General features: G+C 40.7%; 1 protein-coding gene across 1 annotated transcript in view; it reads left to right on the top strand.

The window, feature by feature from the left end:
- The window catches only part of MICAL1 (microtubule associated monooxygenase, calponin and LIM domain containing 1), a 50954-nt gene that overhangs the window by 25317 nt on the left and 5061 nt on the right, over positions 1-20576 (top strand). The window contains exons 8-19 of the mRNA XM_007426577.4: positions 1217-1474; positions 2535-2650; positions 4218-4344; positions 4745-4826; positions 6034-6181; positions 8258-8445; positions 9104-9213; positions 9377-9427; positions 12006-12180; positions 12723-12805; positions 14776-15391; positions 18815-18891. Of these exons, the coding sequence (XP_007426639.1) occupies positions 1217-1474; positions 2535-2650; positions 4218-4344; positions 4745-4826; positions 6034-6181; positions 8258-8445; positions 9104-9213; positions 9377-9427; positions 12006-12180; positions 12723-12805; positions 14776-15391; positions 18815-18891 (2031 nt within the window). The remainder of the gene's footprint in view (positions 1-1216; positions 1475-2534; positions 2651-4217; positions 4345-4744; positions 4827-6033; positions 6182-8257; positions 8446-9103; positions 9214-9376; positions 9428-12005; positions 12181-12722; positions 12806-14775; positions 15392-18814; positions 18892-20576) is intronic.

The following is a 20576-nucleotide window of genomic DNA, read 5'->3' on the forward strand; positions in this document are numbered from 1 at the left end:
TCTGTTCACTAACAAAAACATTTATGACATTGTAGTGGAATGGCTAAGCCTATAAGGATGAAGGTTAAAAGTCTCAAATTTCTTTTTCCAAAAGACCCTTTTAGGGTAGCAGCTTAATAGTTCCTGCTGCCACCATGTATTTTCTAGGAGATGCCTCATCTAGCATCCAGCCTATAACCCTAGTATGTGAGAGAAATAAAGCTCTCACAGCTTGTCCTGCCTTTCTGGTGGTTATTCTGGTTTTTGCGTTTTTACTTTTTAATTTCAACAATGCAACTTCTAGCTATATAGTGTAAAAGCGTGTGATTAGGGGATTCAGCCTTTCCTCTCCTCCTTGGAAGATAGACCAATTTTACCAAACAGAATCAAACTTTATTTAAAAAGAAGAAAATATAAGATGCGAAACACTTTGAACTTTGAATATTAAAAATGCCAGCATTCAGAGCTGACGGACATAATTTAGAAAAGCTGTTCAGATTATAGGAAAACAGTGGCTTAAAATAAAGTTACAAAAGAAAAAATGATGCTCAGGGCAAACCACAAGATAGAAATGGTCTGATACAAAAAAAAATTTTTTTAAAAAAAGTTTCAATAAAGAGGTTGGAGTGAGATTAAATTTATAATAGATCACAAAAATATTACAAATAAAAATAATATCTTCAAGCCCAACCAGAGGCATTGATAGAAGGTTGAAATAAACACGGTTCTTGAACTTGTACAGAGAAATAAAAGTAATAAGACAATGAAACTTAAATACCACTTGCAAAACAAATTAAACCTAGTATAATTCTTGACTAGAAAATGTATCTATTTGTGCCAAAAATAGTAGGCTTCCTGAAAGAAAAGGATCCTTTGCTTTCTGTCCAGGCTTTCTCTGCTTCTTGAGAGTTCTAAACTTAATGCCTCCTGCTTTTCCCAATCTTGGTTCACTACGTTTTCCTTAATTCTGCCTTGTTTTTTAAACAAGTTTTCCTGTGCCCTAGTTTTCCTGTGACTCCAGCAGAGGGAAGGGCTGGGGTAATCAGTATGAGACTAAGAGCCACGTCTCACTTGAAGGAATGTCGGTTGTGTATCTCAGCCTGTCCAGCAAGTAGGCTATATACACAGTAGACCCATTGCCTTCTGGCTGCTTTACGACTTCAAGAAATACAACTCATAATTCTTTAATTAAGATATTATTGTTATAGAATATGGTTTTTTATCTGTATATTTCTAGGACAAGCTGGACGTAGAAAGCTTACTCTCTCCAGAAAATGTGAACCAGGAAGCCCTTCTTGCTTATGCCAAAGAGGCTGCCAACTTCTCCACCAACTACCAGCTGCCCAATTTGCAGTTTGCACTAAACCATCGCCACCATCCTGATGTGGACATGTTTGACTTCACCTGCATGAGCCGTGCAGACAATGCCGCTCTGGTGCGTGACTGTAATGGCGCTAAGCTACTCATCGGGTTGGTGGGGGACTGCCTGGTGGAGGTAAGTGCTGCCTTAATGTTACCAGAACTAACATCTGGGCTGGGCTTTTTCACAGTGGGAGAAAATACATTTCCAACCTATTTGATCAGAATTCCCATTCAGTTAGAGACAGCCTTTCCCAACCTGATATTAGTTTACAACTCCAGCCCTGGTTTGGGAGTTGAAATCCAACACATCTGGAAAGCAGCTGGTTAGGGACAACTGATCTGTGCTGCTTCAGAATATATAAGTAGAGGAAGCTCGCATGACTGAATGCTCATCTGCTAAGAATTTTCTAGGCTAATTGAGAAGCCTAGGCTACAGCCAGTTTTCCATTACAAGTTTGCTGTCCCCATTGTTTTATGTAGGGGAGATTTTGTACGCTTTTTAATGCAGTGATATCCCAGGAAAGCTACATCGTTTTACTTTTTATCAACAGTTGTTCTCCCATTTCCATTATTTCTTAGAGTTACTGAAAGGAAGTTATATGGAAACTTGTAAATAAAGCTGAGCTGCTTGGAAAAATCTGCTGAGTGTCAGCTGTCTTATAATGGGAACTATTATAGAAATCTTATAGCAAGCAGAATGGTTGTTTTTGAAAGGATTATGAAAATCCAGACCCAAGCAGAATGTAAGGGGGCTTTTCCTCCCACTGTGCACTTTTCTCAGACATTTCTTCACTAGTGCTTGAGATGAGCCATATCATTTGGTGGTTTGTGTTTGAATACAGTTTTGCTTTTGGATTTGATGAGGCCAAGATACCTCCTTTCGCTGGATGGAATACACATGGTTTTCAAATCTGCATATTTGTTTGTCTTTATTATGCAGCTTTAACAGCCAGAGCTCAACTTGCCAGCTAGCAAACTGAATGGGAAGGGGTCCCATGGAAAGCAAGCAAGCATTTCCCAAACTCACGCATTGCACAACGAGACAGTTTTAAGCTAAATGGAGCATCAAGATTTACACCCAGATCTGATTCCTGTTGCATTTGTCCAGAATCATTGTAGGGTATTCTACAGACCCATGTTGCTGAGCATCCAGAATTCTTGAGCTCTTTTTTGTTTGTTTGTTTCATTTCCAGCCATTCTGGCCCTTGGGCACTGGCGTGGGCAGAGGTTTCTTGGCAGCTTTTGATGCTGCTTGGATGGTAAAGAGATGGGCCTCAGGAGCGTCCCCACTGGATGTGCTGGCTGAGAGGTGAGCAGATTGAGAAGGGATATAATATTTCCAAGAGAGAGTGTATGTGGTTTTAGTAAACCTTCAAGTTGTTATTCTGTTGAAAGCTGGAGCATGCACCATATTTCAACTTTGTTCTGTTAAAAAATGGAGTGCTTGAACATTTCACAGAATATTTCAGGTGGGAGTATTTTGTTTCTTGCTCAAAATATTTCTTTTCCATTTGACATATGGTCCCCTTATCTATTTTAGACTCACCCTTGCCTGGGTCAGTCAAAAAGAGAATCCAGGCGTTCGTCTATTGCTGGTGCTTCTGGATGGATAGCATTGACCAAAAGTTGTCATGCAACTGTTGGGCCTTTCCCTTTCTAGTGGACCTTATTTGGTAATAGAAATTATGGAAGAGGGATTTAAGAAAAACAAAAATGAGCTACCAACAGAAGATGGTGTTTATTTTACTTTATTATTATATTTCTATCCTGCCTTTTCTCTGGGAGCTCAGGCTCAAGGTGTCACATATGTACATGTTGGATGTTCTCTCATTTTATCCTCAAAACTGTCATGCTCCTAGGTATTTAGCCTGAGGGATCCAAAATCTAATAAGTGCATTGTTGAAGGGGGATTTGAACACCCCATTTTCAGCCCCAGCACATGTCCTGCACTAGACTCCCCATTAAAAAAGTAAATTCATTAGGCACGGTGATTACAGAATAAGAGCCCAATTTGAAGCATCCTTTGATTTTTAAATGCTGTGGCAAATACTTCCTGGGTAAGGATTAGAATACATAAATGAAAGATGTTTAACTGTAGAGTTCTTTTGCAGTTCCACCAGAGGCCACAGACAACCTGAGCAATTGGATCTCAAGCTATACCCCCACAGGCATTAACTGCCTTCTGTAGCTGTATTACCCACAGCTAAGCCATTTTCCAATATTTTTTTTTTAAACAACAGCTTTGAATGATGTGAATTTTAAAAGGCAGAAGGACCAATGGAAGAAAGAAAGGGTTTTTTGTTTTTTCTTTTAAGTCTTCCTCTTCACCTTTTACTTGTTCAATATAATCCCCAGCCAACTGTTTTTGGCTTGGTTTGGGGGGGGAAAGCCTATTTTTTTCACCTGTGAAGGAAAAAAAGCCACTTGGAGACAGGGAGCAATCTCTGTAGAAAACTGGATGAAAGGAACCAAAATGGCTAAACAATAGCTTCTTGTTTCTCTCTCCAGACACAACCGTTTGAAAGTTTGCAGCACTATCAAGGAGATAATGGGTGTGTTATTTTGGGGCCTGGGGCATAGACTGAAGGACAGGCAAGGTTAATGGAGGAAGCTTAGGATCACGTGAGTATATAGGAAAACAAATGAATGCTCCCTAAAATGTAGGATAATGTGTTGATGTTCCTGATGGCTGCAGGACTAGGCAAAATGAGTTGGGCATGACTCTTGTGAAAAGAGGCAAAGATGAGGGAATGTTGCTCTTATAGTTATGCCTTAGATGCTTCCAGGCTGATCTAAGGCACATTATATCTAAGTATATAATGTGCCTCTTCATTTGTGGACTCAGATGGACTCTTTCCTGCTTAATTCCTACCCAGAGAAAGCATATATCAGCGGCTATCACAGACTTCACCTGACAATATGAACAAGAATGTTAATCAATATAGCATTGATCCCACCACGCGATACCCAAACATCAACCTTCAGGCAATCAAGGCCTCCCAGGTACTTTGACCAAAAGCAGAGATGGAGAAGAAAGTGCAGTTGCTTTGTCCTCCTGATCATTGACTTTATTTTTAATTATTCTCTTTGTATTAGTTTCTCTGTAAAGCCCCAGCTTTCTCCTTTGCAACTTGACACAACACAGCAGTCTTTACCACCTGACCCAGGTTGCAACAAGAAACAAAAAAAGTATAAAGTGGTGTTATTTATGATGACGGAATCTGTAGAATAGTCTTCCCTGAAACATGTTCTTGCTGGCTATTCCGGCATCTATGTTTGGTCAGTTGGATAATGGGTTGTGGTGCATTTTGAATGGATGTGGGGAGTATAGAGATTAACTGGGGGTTCTGTTCAAATCCAAGCCATATCAATAATAGCAAATAACAGGTGCATTTGTTTTCAGGTTCATAATCTATACGTTAAGGGAGACATTGACATGGAGCAGAACAAGAGAAGTCGTGCCAGCCCAGAGTTAGTCTGCAAAGGCAAGTTTGGGTAGCTTTCTTCCTAGCTTCCAGCTATAAGGATCCCATTGTTCATGCTCACTTTTTTCTTGTTTTGACACAATGGCATCTGTGGCCATGCAGATTCTTACATGTGAATGATTGAACTGTAGAATTGGAAATGACCTTGGGAGTTATTGGCTCTAGTCTTCCCACTTCCACATAGTGCAGACTCTGGAATGTATGATACAGTTACAACAAACCTGCTAGATGGCTGTCCAGACTATTCAATGAAGAAGAGCCCTTCACCTTCCAAATGAATGTGTTCCATCATCAAATACCTTCTCCTGAATCTGCTGAAATTTGCTTTTTTGCAATTTCCACCTCTTGGCCCTCTAGTACTTTTTAATCCACCTTATCATCTTGCTTGCTGTTCCTTCCTTAGGACCTGCATCTAAACAGAATAGTTTGGGTGTATGCTGCTTTAGGGAAATATCATGTGAATCTAGAGAATTTTTGTATATATCTTTGTTGGCTTTCCTATAGGCAACAAAGTTGCACAGGTTTTCACCTGGCTGGTTGAACCACTGTTCAGTACATTACAATAACAATACAGTGGTACAATAACCTGCTTAAGAGGTATCAGTTTCATCAACCCTCTCTGGTTTCTCTTAGTGGTTATAGTGATTTGCTTTTTGACAGCCATTGACAAAAGAAGAAAAATGCTGCTATGCTAAGAAGCTTTTGCTTTGTAAATCAAATGAATGAATGAGTGAATAAAATCGGTAACTGGAGACATCTTGGGAACTGGACATTCTTATAAGTAAATATAGGTAGTCCTGGATTTATGACCATTTGTTTAACGACCATTCAAAGTTATGACAGCACTGAAGAAGGTGACTTACAACCAATCCTCACACTTACGACCATTGCAGCGTTCCCGCAGTCACGTGATCAAAATTCAGGTGCTTGGCAACTGGCATGTATTTATGATGGTTCCAGCATCCTGGGATCACATGATCACCATTTGTGAGTTTCCCAGGGGGCTTCTGACAAGCAAAATCAATGGGAGAAGCCGGGTTCACTTAGCAACCGTGGCAAAAAAAAGTAAAATCAGGTGCAATTCATTTAATGACTGCATCGCTTAGTAACAGAAGTTCTAGTCCCAATTTTGGTGGTAAGTTGAGGACTACCTGTATCAATTCTCTTTTCTCTCTCTAATATCACCCTCCCCACACCCCCACTCCAGATACCAGTATAGCCTATGAGGAGCTTCTTAATTGGTGTCAAGCAAACACAGCCAGTTACCATAGCATCAAGGTGAAAGACTTCACACACTCCTGGAAAAGTGGACTGGCTCTGTGCGCTCTCATACATCACTTTCGCCCAGATCTTCTGTGAGTTTCCCTTGTGGGAAAGCTGAAGGGAGAGAATACTTGCTAATATTGGGAAAGGTTGAAGATGTGCTGGAATAAAGTTCTATAAAATATATATGTAAAGCTCTATAAAAATATGGGAGAGTAAAACTTAGTTTCCTGCTTGAAGCTTCTAGAAGTCGAATCCAGAAGTTGGAGTTAGGTCACTTTATAAGCTTAAGTTTTCATTTTTGCTACCATCCGTTAAAATTTCCTGGTAATTTGTGGAACAAACTGCATAGAACAGTGGTGGAGTCCCCATTGCTGGAGGTTTTCAAGCAGAGTCTGTTTGATTATCTGCCAGAAACATTTTAGGGGATTTTTTTTTCCCTGAATAGGGGTTGGACTAAATGACCTATAAGGTCCCTTCCAATTCATAGATTCTGTAATTCCAAAACTTTGCTTGTCCAGGCATTAATCTAGTTGTTTATAGCATTTGGCCATTCATGGCAGACTTTTTCTATAATAATTACACATTTATAAAAAATGTACTTTAAATGTCTTCAATAGATCTATTCAGTTTAAGTGTATTTTTAAAATAATTGGTACACACACCAATATAGAATCTCTCTTTGCTAAAATGGAGGACTCCAGATCTCCGTCAGTGAATTATGTTCATTCCAGAGAAAACTAATTGATGTAGGCTCTGTGTCAACTCATTTCTCCTTATTTGTTGTATTGAAGAGCAGATATGTATGAGGTGATGTGCAGTTTTGAATGTGATCTCTTGTGCGGCTTTGTCTGGGGTAGCTTATTCACTTACACAACTCATACTGCAGTCAGCAAGTGATGAATGTGTATGTGAGAATCAGACTAAGAAGCTCTGTGCATGACCCGCTGAACTAGTCGCCTTAAAAGATCTCCATCACCAACCTGGTGATTTTCCTCAGTTCTGGGAAGTTCAGTATGGATCTGTACCAGCTGCTTCTTTTTCTTTTATTCAATTATATACAATGAATTACGGTATATACAATTATATATAATTGTGAGTTCCAGGCTCACGATTCCCTATTGCTACTACTGCAGTCAAGATTTAGTTGTTTTTACTTGTGTATGGGTCTACTCCCAAAGGATATTACAGAACCAAATGCCTTGAGTAGCTTTTCTTTGGGGTGGAGATTTAGAACTAACAAAATTTATCATACTTGAGGGACAAACTAGGCCATGTTTGGAGAAATTTAGGCTGTGGGTAATTTTTGCCTTGATAACTAAAAGCTACTATGTCTGAGCCTCTTCCCCAGAGCATAATTTATTTCATAATATGCTGCTCATTAAAGTCCAAGAGGATAGGGCAATGATCCTAAATACAAAATGTGGACATAAGCTTTAATATAGGCAATTATTTATTTGTATTGCAAGATTGCTTTCTTCTCTGCAATGTTCCTCTGTTGCAGGGAGGTGATGGGATTAATAGCTGCAGAGCCTGGGACTTCACAAAGAGGGAACAGTTGCTTCTCAGTCCTGTCTGCCAGATCTTGATACGATGGCTACAGCATTTCTTTCACCATATTTGGTGCTCAAATGACTGTAGCCATTAGTTTCCTTCTCATCTGGTAACAGTCTGGTTCTGTCATAGGAAGGAAGGCTGGTTGGTTACTGAAACCCATGCTACATTTCTGAGAAGAAAGAAAAAGGAAAGCAGTTTCCAAGATTGTGTGCTGGTGTGTGGCCAGCTCATCACACAACTTGTTAGGAGCTGGCAAGCACTGTAGATGTACTTCTAAAGAAACCTTTACAGACTTCATTTTCTAGTTAAGATCAGTGGTTGACTTTATTTATTTATAGCAGTTTCCTATGTGGTTAAAGCAAAGGTTCACAGGAAAGGGATATCCATTTAAAACAAAGCAATTCTAAGATGTTTGGGGTTTTTTTGCACTCAGGCTTATGATATACAAGGCAATTGATAATGGCTTCTACTTCCTTTTTCTCTCTTCAACGGAGTCTGCAGAAATGGATATTGATGTCTCCAAAAAGCATCCTGATTTTTTCATAATCCTTTACAGCTGGGTTAAGACAAAGACTGTACAAGTCATTATAACTTGTATCTTCCAACTGCAGGGACTTCAACTCATTGGACCCAAATGACCCTGTTGGGAACAACCAACTGGCTTTAGACGTGGCTGAGCAGGAGCTTGGTGTTTCTCCAGTCCTCTCCAGCACTGAAATGGCTTCAGTGTCTGATGATGAGCAGCTTGGCTTGATCACCTATTTGAGCCAATTTTATGATGCCTTCAGAACCGCTCCAGGTAGAATGAAAGTCCAAAGAATCCAGTTCTGGGTGCAGCCAATGAATATTTAGCATGGGCAATCCGATAAACCTTTGTAGAGAAGCGACAGCCCAGCCCCTTCTCTTAGATGAAGGCTTGCAGTATGCACTAAATGGGAAAGAACAGGGCTAGATCAAAGTAGAGGCCTATCTAGTCCAGCATCCTTTCCCCCGCCCCCCCCCCAATGATCAATCAGATTTTTATGGGGCGTCACATGTTACACATAAAGGTAATAGTTTTTCTCCACTGTGCTGCGGTAACAGCTGTTACTGAAAAATGTGTGTCCTGATCCTGGAACTAATACATAGCTACCCTAATTGGTAGCCTCATCCTCCATGAATTCGTCTAATACCTTTTTAGGTACTAGTTGGTGGCCATTACCATACTGTGTGGCTGTGAATTCTGCAGTAGTTGAGGAACCACTGTAACTGGAGGATCAGAGAAAATGATAATAGAAAGTTACAATGATTCATTTGGTGAATCTCTGTTTCTATGTCTGTTATCTTCTTATGGCCACTGCAGTAGAAACAGAGGCATTATTATTCAGAGTTCTCACATCTCTTTATTAGGTTTAATAATGTAAGTATATTCATCAAGCTTGATTCAGTGCCAGAACATACAATATTCTCTCTTGTAGAATGGAAGGAGAAAACAGAGAAACCTCTTGCAGCACGTGGGACCAAAAACGCTATCCTCTTTCTGAGCAAGCTACAGAAGAGTTTGTCTCTCTCACGCAAACGGAACTTGGTGAGTCTGTTTCCCATCAGGCATTGTGAGACTGTAACCAGACATTCCCAGCTTCTTCTATTCCTGCCATCTCATCAGAGATAAGGAGCATGGGGTTTAAGTATGTTCTGGAAAGAACTTTCTGTCTTCACTGACATTTCAAAGATACAATGTTTGATTGTAGGAGAGCTCTACCTGGGATGCAGAATCCAAGAAATTAAAGCAAGAGGCTGGGGTAAGTTCTCCCATCATTGTGTTTATTTCATTTTTTAATACTATCCTTCCTCTTGAAGAGATAAGGGTAGTAGAACAGTAAATATTCAGTGTCACTATATAAGCTATTTATTTATGTCCCACCTTTCATGGGGGCATACATAACAGTCCCTCTTTCCTACACAGAAGTTTTTTTCCCCACAACAGGAAACTTGTGAAATAATAATAATAGTAGTAATAATAATATCCCACCTTTATTTTGTACAACTCAAAGAGGGTATGCATAATGCTCCTGCCTCCTGTTTTCTCCACCACAACATTCCTGTGAGGTGAATTGGGCTGAGAGAGGAGGACTGGTCCCAAGTGAGACTCACCCAGTGAGTCTCCATGGCTGAGGCTGGGCTTCAAGCTCGGTTTCTCTGATCCTAGTTAAGTACTTTAACCACTACACCATACTGATTCTATCTTAAAACCAGCCATCTAGAATAGGGATGGAGAATCTGTGGCCGTCCTATGTCAATTCACAGTATTTTTAGCTAGAATGAACTGAGTTAATGGAATTGACATCCAACATACTGGACTAATTTTATGTTATTCATCTGTGGTTATTTCTGTGTGAAAGGGGTTGTGCTGTCAGTATTATCAAGAAACTACAACAACAACAACAACAAATCACCCTTCAACAATCCTTGATAGTTGGCCCTAGAATTTATCATAGGGAAGGGTATTATGATTAAATGTAAATTTGTTACAGTCTGTCCTGAAAATCCTTTCGATGCAAGAATGTAGTTATGTTTGGTTTTTAGAGAAATGTGATATTTTAGATCCAGAATAGAGATGGATTTTTATGGTTTCAAAAAGAAAGAAAGATAAAATAAAATAAAACAAAACAAAACAAAACTAATGATGGAACAAATATTCCTAGTAGATAATTTATAGAAAAAATGAGTCCTTGTTGTTTAAATCATTGTAATAGATGGTACACATTTTCTGACTTTGGCACACAAAGATGGAAAACCCAGTACACATAATTTATGAACTGCAGCTTTTGTGTGACTAATAGGTCTAATTATGCGTCCAAATTCTAATCCCAGTGGTTAAGCTCCACCTGTGAAAATTGGAATTCAAATATCATTTGACAAATTTCACCCTCCAGCTTCCTGGCCACTCAACTCCAAAGTAACTTTGGCAGGGGCAGTAAGAAGATTCATTATTAAAATTCAACTGAGACTTGTTCCATTCATTTCCCTCCACAAAGGCTATTATACCAAAATTCTAGCTTGTGGGACATTCTTGTTCTTGAGATGTGCTTGTGGGATTGCGCAGAACAACTGCCAAAAGTTTGGATGCTGCCCAAGCTGTCTGTTATTCCACCAGAGGTCAGGACACTTGTTTCCCTGTTTAGCAAAAGCCTCTCTGAAACAGCTGTTGGGCCAGGTGTGTGAGGAAGAAGCCGGATGTAACCAAACAATGAATGAAGATGCTGTTACATCCCACTAGTACAGTTACATAGTATCAGGAAGCTCTACAGCACTTTTCTCTTGAAGTTCAGACGCTCTCAGGAAACAATTATTTTGATGGATATTTCAGGGGCTCTCTAGTGGAGCTGTCTCCCTAAGGAGTTAAGGTACTGGAGTTTAACATATACGGCTGTCTGAAATATGTCTGCAGAAACCTAGGAAGCTATCCCCATAAGTCAAACCATGGGTTCATCTAACCTAGCATTACAATAGTGACTGGTAGCAGCTCTTCAGGATTTCAGACACACAATTTTTCAGTCCTTCCCATGGATGCCAGTGTCAGGCCCAGCCCAAGAACACCAGTGAAACAGTCAAGTTGTGTCAAGTTCCTTTATTGTTTGCACCTTATAGACAGAATCTTGCCAGACTAAATTTACATTACTGCAACAAGTGGATATACCCTGAGAGATTCTAGGGAGTAGCTATCCTTCCCATGCTCCTCCTGCGGACTGTGTTGTCTTTTGTCTCCTTTCCCTTCCTGGAATACACCTCCTCCATACTGATAGCCTTGGTCTCTCACATCACCCTCCTCCTTGTAGATATATTCCATCACAGCTAGGAATTAAACTCAGGACTTCCTTCATATTCCACTCTTCCTTATCTCATTCAAAATGAACAAGGTCATGGTTAACTGTCAGATTAAGGGCATTTTTCTTTACATTTTAGATCTCTATCTCATACACACCTCTGACTATCAGATGCCTTTCATAACTGGTATCCTCTACTAAGTGCCTACATTGCCCTTGGAGAACAGTTATACTATGACATCTGTACTATGGATAACACTACTGGGATTTCTAGGTGGTAGACAGAGCAACTATTCCTGATGCTGTTAGCACCTGAACTGTTCACTTTGCTACCCATTGCAGTTACCCATCTTGTACATTGCTCTGGCTTCTACCATTGCTTACACCAATTAACTGCCGTACCCTCATTCTTTGTTGGTTTCTGATCTGGGTGATCTGTGAAACCTGATAGCACAGATCAACAGATGAGACCTCATCTGAGGAGGGAGCCTGCTTGAGGTTTAAGACTGCTCAGAATGCATGGCCCTAAGGAAAACCATTGATCTTCTGATAGAATCTGCCTGTCTCCCCTGTGACGAGCAGTGATGCCTGCTATTTCTGTGGAGACCATGTCTACATCCTGGAGCGGGTCAGTGCTGAAGGGCGCTTCTTCCATCGAGGGTGCTTCAAGTGCCACTATTGCAAAATAACATTGCGACTAGGAGATTTTGTCTTCAATGAAGATGATGGTGAGTAGAGAGAATAGCTTGGAGCCAGTTGGCAAGCCTGACAGACACAGCCATCCAGGGAGGGAAGAAATGATTTGAACTGTCTGAACTCTGACTGTCTATCTTGTTTTGTGCTTTGTTTTTGTTGTCTCCAGACAGAGTTTTAGAGTAGAGGTGAACAGCCTGGGGCGGGCCTTATGCCCAGCAGCTTTAGAGGTGACTCCCAGAGACTTCCAAGAGTTGACAATGGGGGAAATTATTAAATAATTGGTTGCAAAGGAATAATGTTAACTGTTTTTCATGAATTATATGTAAATGTGATAAAATCAAACTTAATCCTTTTCTGGTCCCACACATTCTTTGGTGTGTTGTCCTTGTGACCTTACTCAAAGACCAAGTATGGCCCTCAGCCTGGAAAATATGCACCAGAATTCCAGATTCTGCCCTCATTGTGTCCTCCTTTTATTTAGTGCCGAGGAGCTTGAATCTGCCCTCATAATGGCATTTCTGGTTAGGCCAAATGAATTGCAGTCACATACCTTGACCTGATTGTTTCTTCTTAGGCAACTTCTACTGCATGTTGCATTCCTCAGTCTCATCAGATATGACTACTCCCAGCAAAGCCTCCACCAAAGAAGCATATGAGGTAGGTAGGCAGGCTGCCTTTGCAGAATCCGGCTGAGTGTTAAAACAGAGCAGGAACAAGTGGATAAATCTTGAAAGGGTTGATGTAAATGGTAAAGGTCTTTTATGTGGTTTTGAGTTAAGGATGACCAATGATTTCTCCAGATTGCTGACAGTGCTGAAGCATTTGGGGTGATTAAAACTAAGCAAAACAAAACAGCAAAGAGTTTCAGAAGAATATCTCTAGACATGCAATGGAAAATATGATATAATATAAGCAAGTGTACGTTATTTGCATCGTGGGCAACACAAATCTAATTTCCCATATATTTTGAACAGAGTCTCAGCTGTGAGTCACTGACCAAGAAACTGATTATGTGGCTGTGTGCATAGCAAATTAAAACTGGTGATTTGGTGTGTGGCTACTGTGAAAAGAAGGAATTCTGTAAGAAAGAAATCAAAGCAACTTTGCTGGTGTCATAATGCCTTTATAGAAATCTACTATACTTCTGATCATTGTGTCTCCCCTGCCCCCAAAAGAAATGATTGCATCTGAACACCACTGTAAGGTTGGAATGTTAGCTTATTGTGACAAGCAGTTTGCTGCTAATACTGCTTATTTGTTCCTGCTTGGTTCCACCTGTTTATAGGAGTGATTAAACAAACTTGGGCAGCAAGCTAACATTACATGGGAACTGTGAACCTTTGGTTTGCTTCCTAAGCCAGAATCAATCCAAGAACAAAAAGCAGCGTATGACTCCTATTTGTAAAAGCAAAGCAGACTTCTTTGTTTACATGCAGCGATGAATCCAGCTTTGTTAGGCTGCTCCTACTTTCATTCAGAGCTGAGAGGGAGCAATTACAAGTGCTGCTTCCTCCTCCTCCTTCTCCTCTGTAAAAGGTGCAAAAAAGGACAATCAAAATGATCAGGAAACTGGCCTCAGATTCATAGAGTTTTTATTTTTTTTAATAATATTTATTGAAGAATTTTTTTGCAAAGTAAAAACCGTAAAAGAAAATAAAGATAATAAATAAAAATAGTAAATAGTGAAAAAAGGAAAGGAAAGGAAAGGAAAGATTATAAAGAAGCGGCACAGTGGTTATAAATGCATTTATATTTTGCTGTTTCTCACTAAAGTTACATCATAATTTCCTTCTTTCCATAAGCTACCCTTTCTAATCTTTAAACCCATAAATCACAAGGTCATTTTTCTCTTTTTTCAGCAAAAGTCCATGAGGGGTTTCTAGTCACTGATAAATGTAGTTGTTGATCTTTTCTCTAATCAAGTTAATTTTGCCATCTCTGCTACTTCTGTCATCTTCACCAACAGTTCCTCCATTGTGGGTATTTCAGAGTTTCCATTTTTGCCCATATAATAGTCTCGCAACAGTAATCATATATAAAATGATCTTCCATGGCTCTTTTCTAATTGACTGTCCATTAATCCCAGCAAGAAGAGATCAAGCTTTTGAATGCTGTACCAAATATAGCAGTGGCTATAATAAAAAGAGATTAGACAGATGCCTGGAGATTAAAGTTCTCAGGGGGTTATATTCATCATAATGTACATCAGCTATAGTTCTGGAGGCAGTATGTCTCCCCATGTTATTTCTTTGAGTTATATCTCCCCTTTAATTCAGGTGCTCCAAGCAGCATGCATAATACTCCCTCCTCCTATTTTTCCACATGACAATAACTCTGGGCCAGGAAGAGTGACTGGCCCTGGGTCACCCAGTGAGCTTCCATGGCTGAGGGTAATCTAGAACATGTGTCTCCCCTGTCCTAGTCCAACATCTCAACCACAACACCACAGTTGTTTAGTTACAGGAAGCACACAAATACTGCTGCGTTAATGTCCTGCGTGTGGGCTTTCTATTCAGAACCTGCTTGGCTACATTGAGAACAGAGTATCAGTTTAAATAGACTCCTTGGATGTTTTTGTACATTTGCAACTCACTTGCTTGCAAACCCATTGTGTTTGGCTTCTGCAGGATTCATCCTATCTGGACAGTCCATCAGACAAAGACCTTTTAGACTTGACTACTGAAGAGGATTGGATGGGAAAAAATTCAAATTGGCAAAGACTGGATGAGAATATGTCTCCCTTTGTAGATCAGTTGCCAGAACGCCAGCCTGAACCACTTCAGAAACAAGTCAGTGAAGGCCCCAGCCTACTCCCATTCAAAGGAAAGGAAGGTGCTGATACAATAAACTCCTCACAGCTTCCAGACCAACTGTCCTCTATAGTGGGAGATGAGAAGCTGACTGACTCTGTTCCCAAGGCTGATTCAGTTTTGCAGGTCAGTGGAAGCAGAAGACCCCCTGAAAAAATGGCACAGAACCAAAGAATTTGGACTGATCTCCACTCTAAGGAAGAAGCTTGTCTAAATCTCCTTTCAAAAGGGCAAGAAATTGGTCTAGCTCCTACCATTTCTGGAGAAGGTTTGAGCCCCACGCTAGAGCAAATGCAGTGTGAAAACACCCAGAAGAAAAAGATTTGCTTGTCAGCCTTGGAAAAGCTTGAATTATCCAGACTGAGTCCAATTTCACCCTCATTTGACTTTTCAGATACAGGGCTGGAAGCATGCAGCTTCAACAGAGAATCAGGTTATTTTCCTTGCTTATTTTTTATTCTATCTCAAAGATTCTGAACAGGTAATAAAAGAGAGAAGGGGTGAAATTCAACAAATGAGAATGAATTAAAATCAGATGTGTGTGATTTACATACTTTTTACCCATTTCATGTGGTATTTTTCTATAACGCAAGTGCAAATTCTGTCATGGTATTCACAATATTGAACATTTGACCTTTGTTGCCATTTAGACAGGTTGTGAACTCTCTGTTCTTCCTTGCAAAAGAAAAACTCCCACATCATTAACCACAGAAAGTTGTTCTCTTAGTACTTTTCCATGAAACTGGATCTCTTTAAATGTTTCAAAAGCTACAACAGATGGTGATGTTTGAGGCAGTCTCCAGTTTGTTCATATCAGTTCAAGCAACTTGCCAGACCCTTTTCTGTATCTTTTAATAATTTTGTTTGTTTATTATGCAATTTTTCCACTCCCTATATCCTCTGTGTGTATGCCTTTGAGTCAGATTTTGACTCCTGATGATTGCCTGGACTAGTCCTTACAGTTTTCTTGTCAAGATTTTGGAAGTGGCTTACCATTGCCTCCTTCCTAGGGCTGAAGGAGAGCGACTGTCCCAAGGTTATTCAGCTGACTTTGTACCTAAGGCGGGGCTAGAACTCATAGTCCCCCAGTTTCTAGCCTGATGCCTTAACCACCACACCAAACTGGCTGTCCTCCCTACATCCTAATGGACCCTAAGTGGTTTACAGAAAATGCTATATAAAATAATAATAAATAATACAATTACATTAATCATCAAAACAAATACAGCAAATATGGGCACCAGTGGCTGGATAGTCAGTCCTCAAAGGCCTTCCAGAACAGCCAGCCTGTGATGGAGTGGAATTATGAAGGCCAGGCTCAGGGAGAAAAACATTTTCTTAGCTCGCCGGAGGAGCATGGGAGATACAAGAGGATGAGACTGGCACCTCCCTGAGGAATTCACAATGTCGTGGCTGGCTGACTTGGGAGCTGGGGTTTCAGTCTGGGAAGATTGATGTCAGGCCTAGTCCAAGGAACTCCAAGAGACAATGCAAATTCAGTTCAGCTATGTTTATTAGCTACAACCTCTAGCAAGAATCTTCCCAGACTGAAACCCCAGCTCCCAAGTCAGCCAGCCACGACATTGTGAATTCCTCAGAGAGGTGCCAGTCTCATCCTCTTGTATCTCCCACGCTCCTCTGGTGAGCTTAGAAAATGTTTTTCTCCCTGAGCCTGGCCTTCATAATTCCATTCCATCACACAGCCTCAGGAAAGTCATGAGAAGGGGGGCTGCCACAAAAAGTTCCTATCTGATCATACTTGCTTCTTTTTCATTACCAGCATTGCTCCAGGTATCTCTTTACCCACTTCATTTCCTGGAGCTCCTCAGAAAACTGAGGAACTGCTTGGGATCAGCACGTGGGAAAGAGACTGCTCAGGACCAATCCTGGCCAGTGTCCTGTTGGCCTCTGTGTTCCAGACTGGTGAAATCCCCAAACACAGTCAAGAAACCTTCCAGATCCATCAGGTGCCTGGAATGAGCCATTTTAATTGGCCCTTCCTCCCTGTGAAGGCTATGGGTGTAGTTAACCTTATCATCATGAGGAAGAGTTCTGTCCAGAACTAGATGACATCTCATCAGTTCTGAGATAAAATCCAGATCTAATGTATGGCTAGCAATGTGGGTTAGGCCAGGAATGACCTGGGACAAGCTCATGGTGGTCATTAACTCCTGAGTTGCCTCCAAGGTTAAAATCACTCAGTACCAACAGTCTGGGTGAATCCACAACCACCACTGCAAATGGGATCAAGCTGTCATGCACCACTGCAAACGGGAAGAGATGCGGTCATGCAGCTGGAGGACAGTACAATTGCAGCAGCTCCAGCTGGTCATTTTAGGCCAGCCTCTCGAACATAACCTCATATCTGACCATCCATGGAACAGTGCTTCTGACAAAGGCCAGGGGCTCCTGGTACACAATCATCACACTATCTCCTCTGCCCTGAGGTGGGGACTTACATGAAACATGAAACCAGTTGGATGGATCTCAGTAAGGGGGGTTCCCCCCTCATCCAGGTGGGTCTCAGTGGCACATGTTAGGTCTACCTTCTCATTCACAATGAAGCCATGAATGAAGGTAGACCTGGCATTCCAAAGCAGCAGTCTGATACACCCAACAATCCAGCTACCTGGCTCTAGAGGTGAGACTGTGGGACCAGAAAGAGAGATCAGACTAAATTTCCAATTCCTCTTTCCCTAGAATACCTTTCTCTCATCTGTCATATTTCTCTCTGCCTGTTGCTGTCATTAACTGGACATGCCTCATCCATATCCCACTTCACATAATCTTTATGTTGTTCGTAAACACAAGCTTATTATGTAGAACCTGGCTGCATATTGATTTTTGTGAGATGAACTACAGATGTCTATGTATGTATTTCTGTATGTGATTCATTGAATGCAGCATGTGGTGAAGATAGACGTCATCTTTTTATCTGTAACTAAAAATCACCCCGCCTCCTGCATTGCTTGGAACTTTAGAAAGCAGAAATGATAGCTTCAATCAGTGAACCGTTAATGCCTCATAAAAGTTTGATGGGGCTTCAACCCTTGAAACTGAAGATCAGCCCAAAAGGTCTCATGTTCCATTTACTATTGAAGAGTTTTCCCCTTTGCAGAATTAGGCTCTGATTTTGAATGGTGCAGAAATGCCAAAGCACTTGCCTCTCCGTTTAATTTTATAAAAATAGGCCTTCTTTCAAATACTTACAGACAGAGATGATAATACCACCATAGATTCTAGTGTACCTCTTTAATCTAAAGAGCCCTGGTGGTTCTATTACATGCAAAGTAAATACAATACAGTGGTACCTCAGTTCACGAACTTAATTCGTTCCACGACTCTGGTTGCGAACCGAATCAAATTTTCCCATAAGTTTCAATGTAAATACGGTTAATCCATTCTGACCCCTACAAATGTGGTCGCCAACCGATTTTGGTTGCCAACCGAATCAAATTTTCCCATAAGGTTCAATGTAAATACGGTTAATCCGTTCTGAACCATATGTATTTTTTTTTAAACCACAAAAATATGAAACAAAGTACAGTACAGTACATATGAAGAGAGAGAACGCTAACCTTGCTTGACACAACTTCTGGCGTGGAGGACAGGAAGGCGGGTGGGGAGGCGGTTATTGTTTGGAGGGAGAGTCCCCCTCCCTACAGGAAGCCACGACCATGTGTCAGAGCAGGGAAAATGGCCGCGGATCCTGTTCATCACCCGATGCGGAGTTCGCGAACGGAAGCAAAATTTTGTGAACGGTGCTGTTCATGAACCGAATTGTTCGTGAACAGAAGCATTCGTGAACTGAGGTATTACTGTACTTTTACTTAAAATAGCTGTTTTTGTCTGGCAGATTTCCTGGAGGTTTCCAGTGACAGTGAAGAGGAGGAAGATGAAGAAGCAGAGAGCTTAGATCTTGGGACAAACATGGTGAGTCAAGAGATCTGAACCTAAATTCTAACAAAACTATTTGGCTGCATAATTCAAATGTCTCTCAGAGCTACTTTTATGTAATAGTAATCCAGGAGAACCACATTGTCACTACATTAATAGCAAAAAAGCATTTTTCATATTTTGTTAGCTTAGTGTTATTTTTCCCTTTCTTTAAAAAAATCCTCTCTCTTCTTTCTCTGTGCCATCAAGGCTTTCAGATTTCTTCTTTATCTTCTTTTCCTGGTTTTCCTATCTACAAGCTTGTTGGTTGCCTTTTCTCTTCATCGTGTACATCCTTTCTCAACCTGGGCACCTTCCAGGTGAGTGGACTCTAGCTTGCAGAATTCTCAGGTACAACAGTGCTGGCTGGGGAATTCTGGGGAACATTTGCATCTGGAGGATGCCCACGTTGAGGAAAGCTGCCACACATCCTTTCACTACTTTTTCAACTAAATTTCAGCATCATTCTGTTACCCCACTGCTGTTTTTTCTGTACACATCACCTACTCTTTTTCTCTTTCCTTACACCACAAGGTTCTTAGAACATCCAATTTTATTCCCTGTATCTTCCTACACATGACTGCTGTTTTGTTGTGGTCACCCTAACATTCTTTTACTGCCTTCTCTTTGCAACTGTTCTCAAGGCTTTGAACTCCTATCAATGAAAGCAACTCCTATCAATGAAAGGTTCACAAAGTGGATAAATTCAAGCTGGCACAGATCTCATCACACTTCTTTGAATCCATAGAGGATAGGAGTAGCATGAGAAGCAGTTACTCAGGACTTTGACATCCCACTTTTAGTTGGTGACATTAATCTTTAATTTTCTCTAATAGTAAGGGTTAGAAAATGGGTCTTTAGAATTTAGAAAATTCTAAAGATAATTTAGAATTGGTCCATGGGTCTCTAAGAACAAGTGCAAATGCTGGTGTACTAAAATATTGATTCACAAGAGTGACCAGGCTATCCACTGTGAAAACTGGGAATGCCTCCATGTACTTTACAAGTTAGGATTGGGTAGTGAGCCACACCCTTAAAAAGGGGTACACTGGAACTTCACTGGTTATTTTTGAATCTTTGACAGTCCTTTCATCTTTGGCCCAATGATCCAGACCAGGAGGTTTGAAATCACGGGTCACAATTTGGGTTGTGAGTAACTTATTTGGAAAGCTAATCCTTGTGCAGCAAAGCAAGTGGCATTGTCAGAACATGCTCCTGTTGGCTGGTGATTTCTGGCCTGCTATGTAATACATCTGTAGTTTTTGGAGTATTAGTGAAGTTCAGTATTTTATTCATTATTTTCCATTTTTGTCCTTTCAAAATGGGAAAAAAATTGCCGGGGGTTAGCGAAAAACTGAGATGACTTGTCTGTGCTGATAAAAATAAGCTTAAATCAAGGAAGTATGGTTAGTTGCATCATCGTATCAGTATATTTGTTTCTTGCTTTAGTCTTATTTGTGGGACTAATGGGCGCTGCATCTATTCGTTCATCACTGAGGAGGGGGGTGTATTGCAGAGGTTGGGAACTCGACCTCAACTTCTTCACCAGGCGTCTTGACTTTGGGGGAAATTTGAGCAGCATGGCCTGTAAAGAGTGTTATATGTTTGGGAAGTGGGAGCCCAGTTGATTTTAGCAGGCACATAAGCAGCGATGGCAAGTCTGAATCAACCACTGCAGATGG

This window comes from Python bivittatus, unplaced genomic scaffold, assembly GCF_059951505.1.
Source record: "Python bivittatus isolate LINGU-HERP-01145 unplaced genomic scaffold, Pbiv_v1 ctg000700_np1212, whole genome shotgun sequence".
In the NCBI taxonomy this organism is placed as follows: domain Eukaryota; kingdom Metazoa; phylum Chordata; class Lepidosauria; order Squamata; family Pythonidae; genus Python; species Python bivittatus.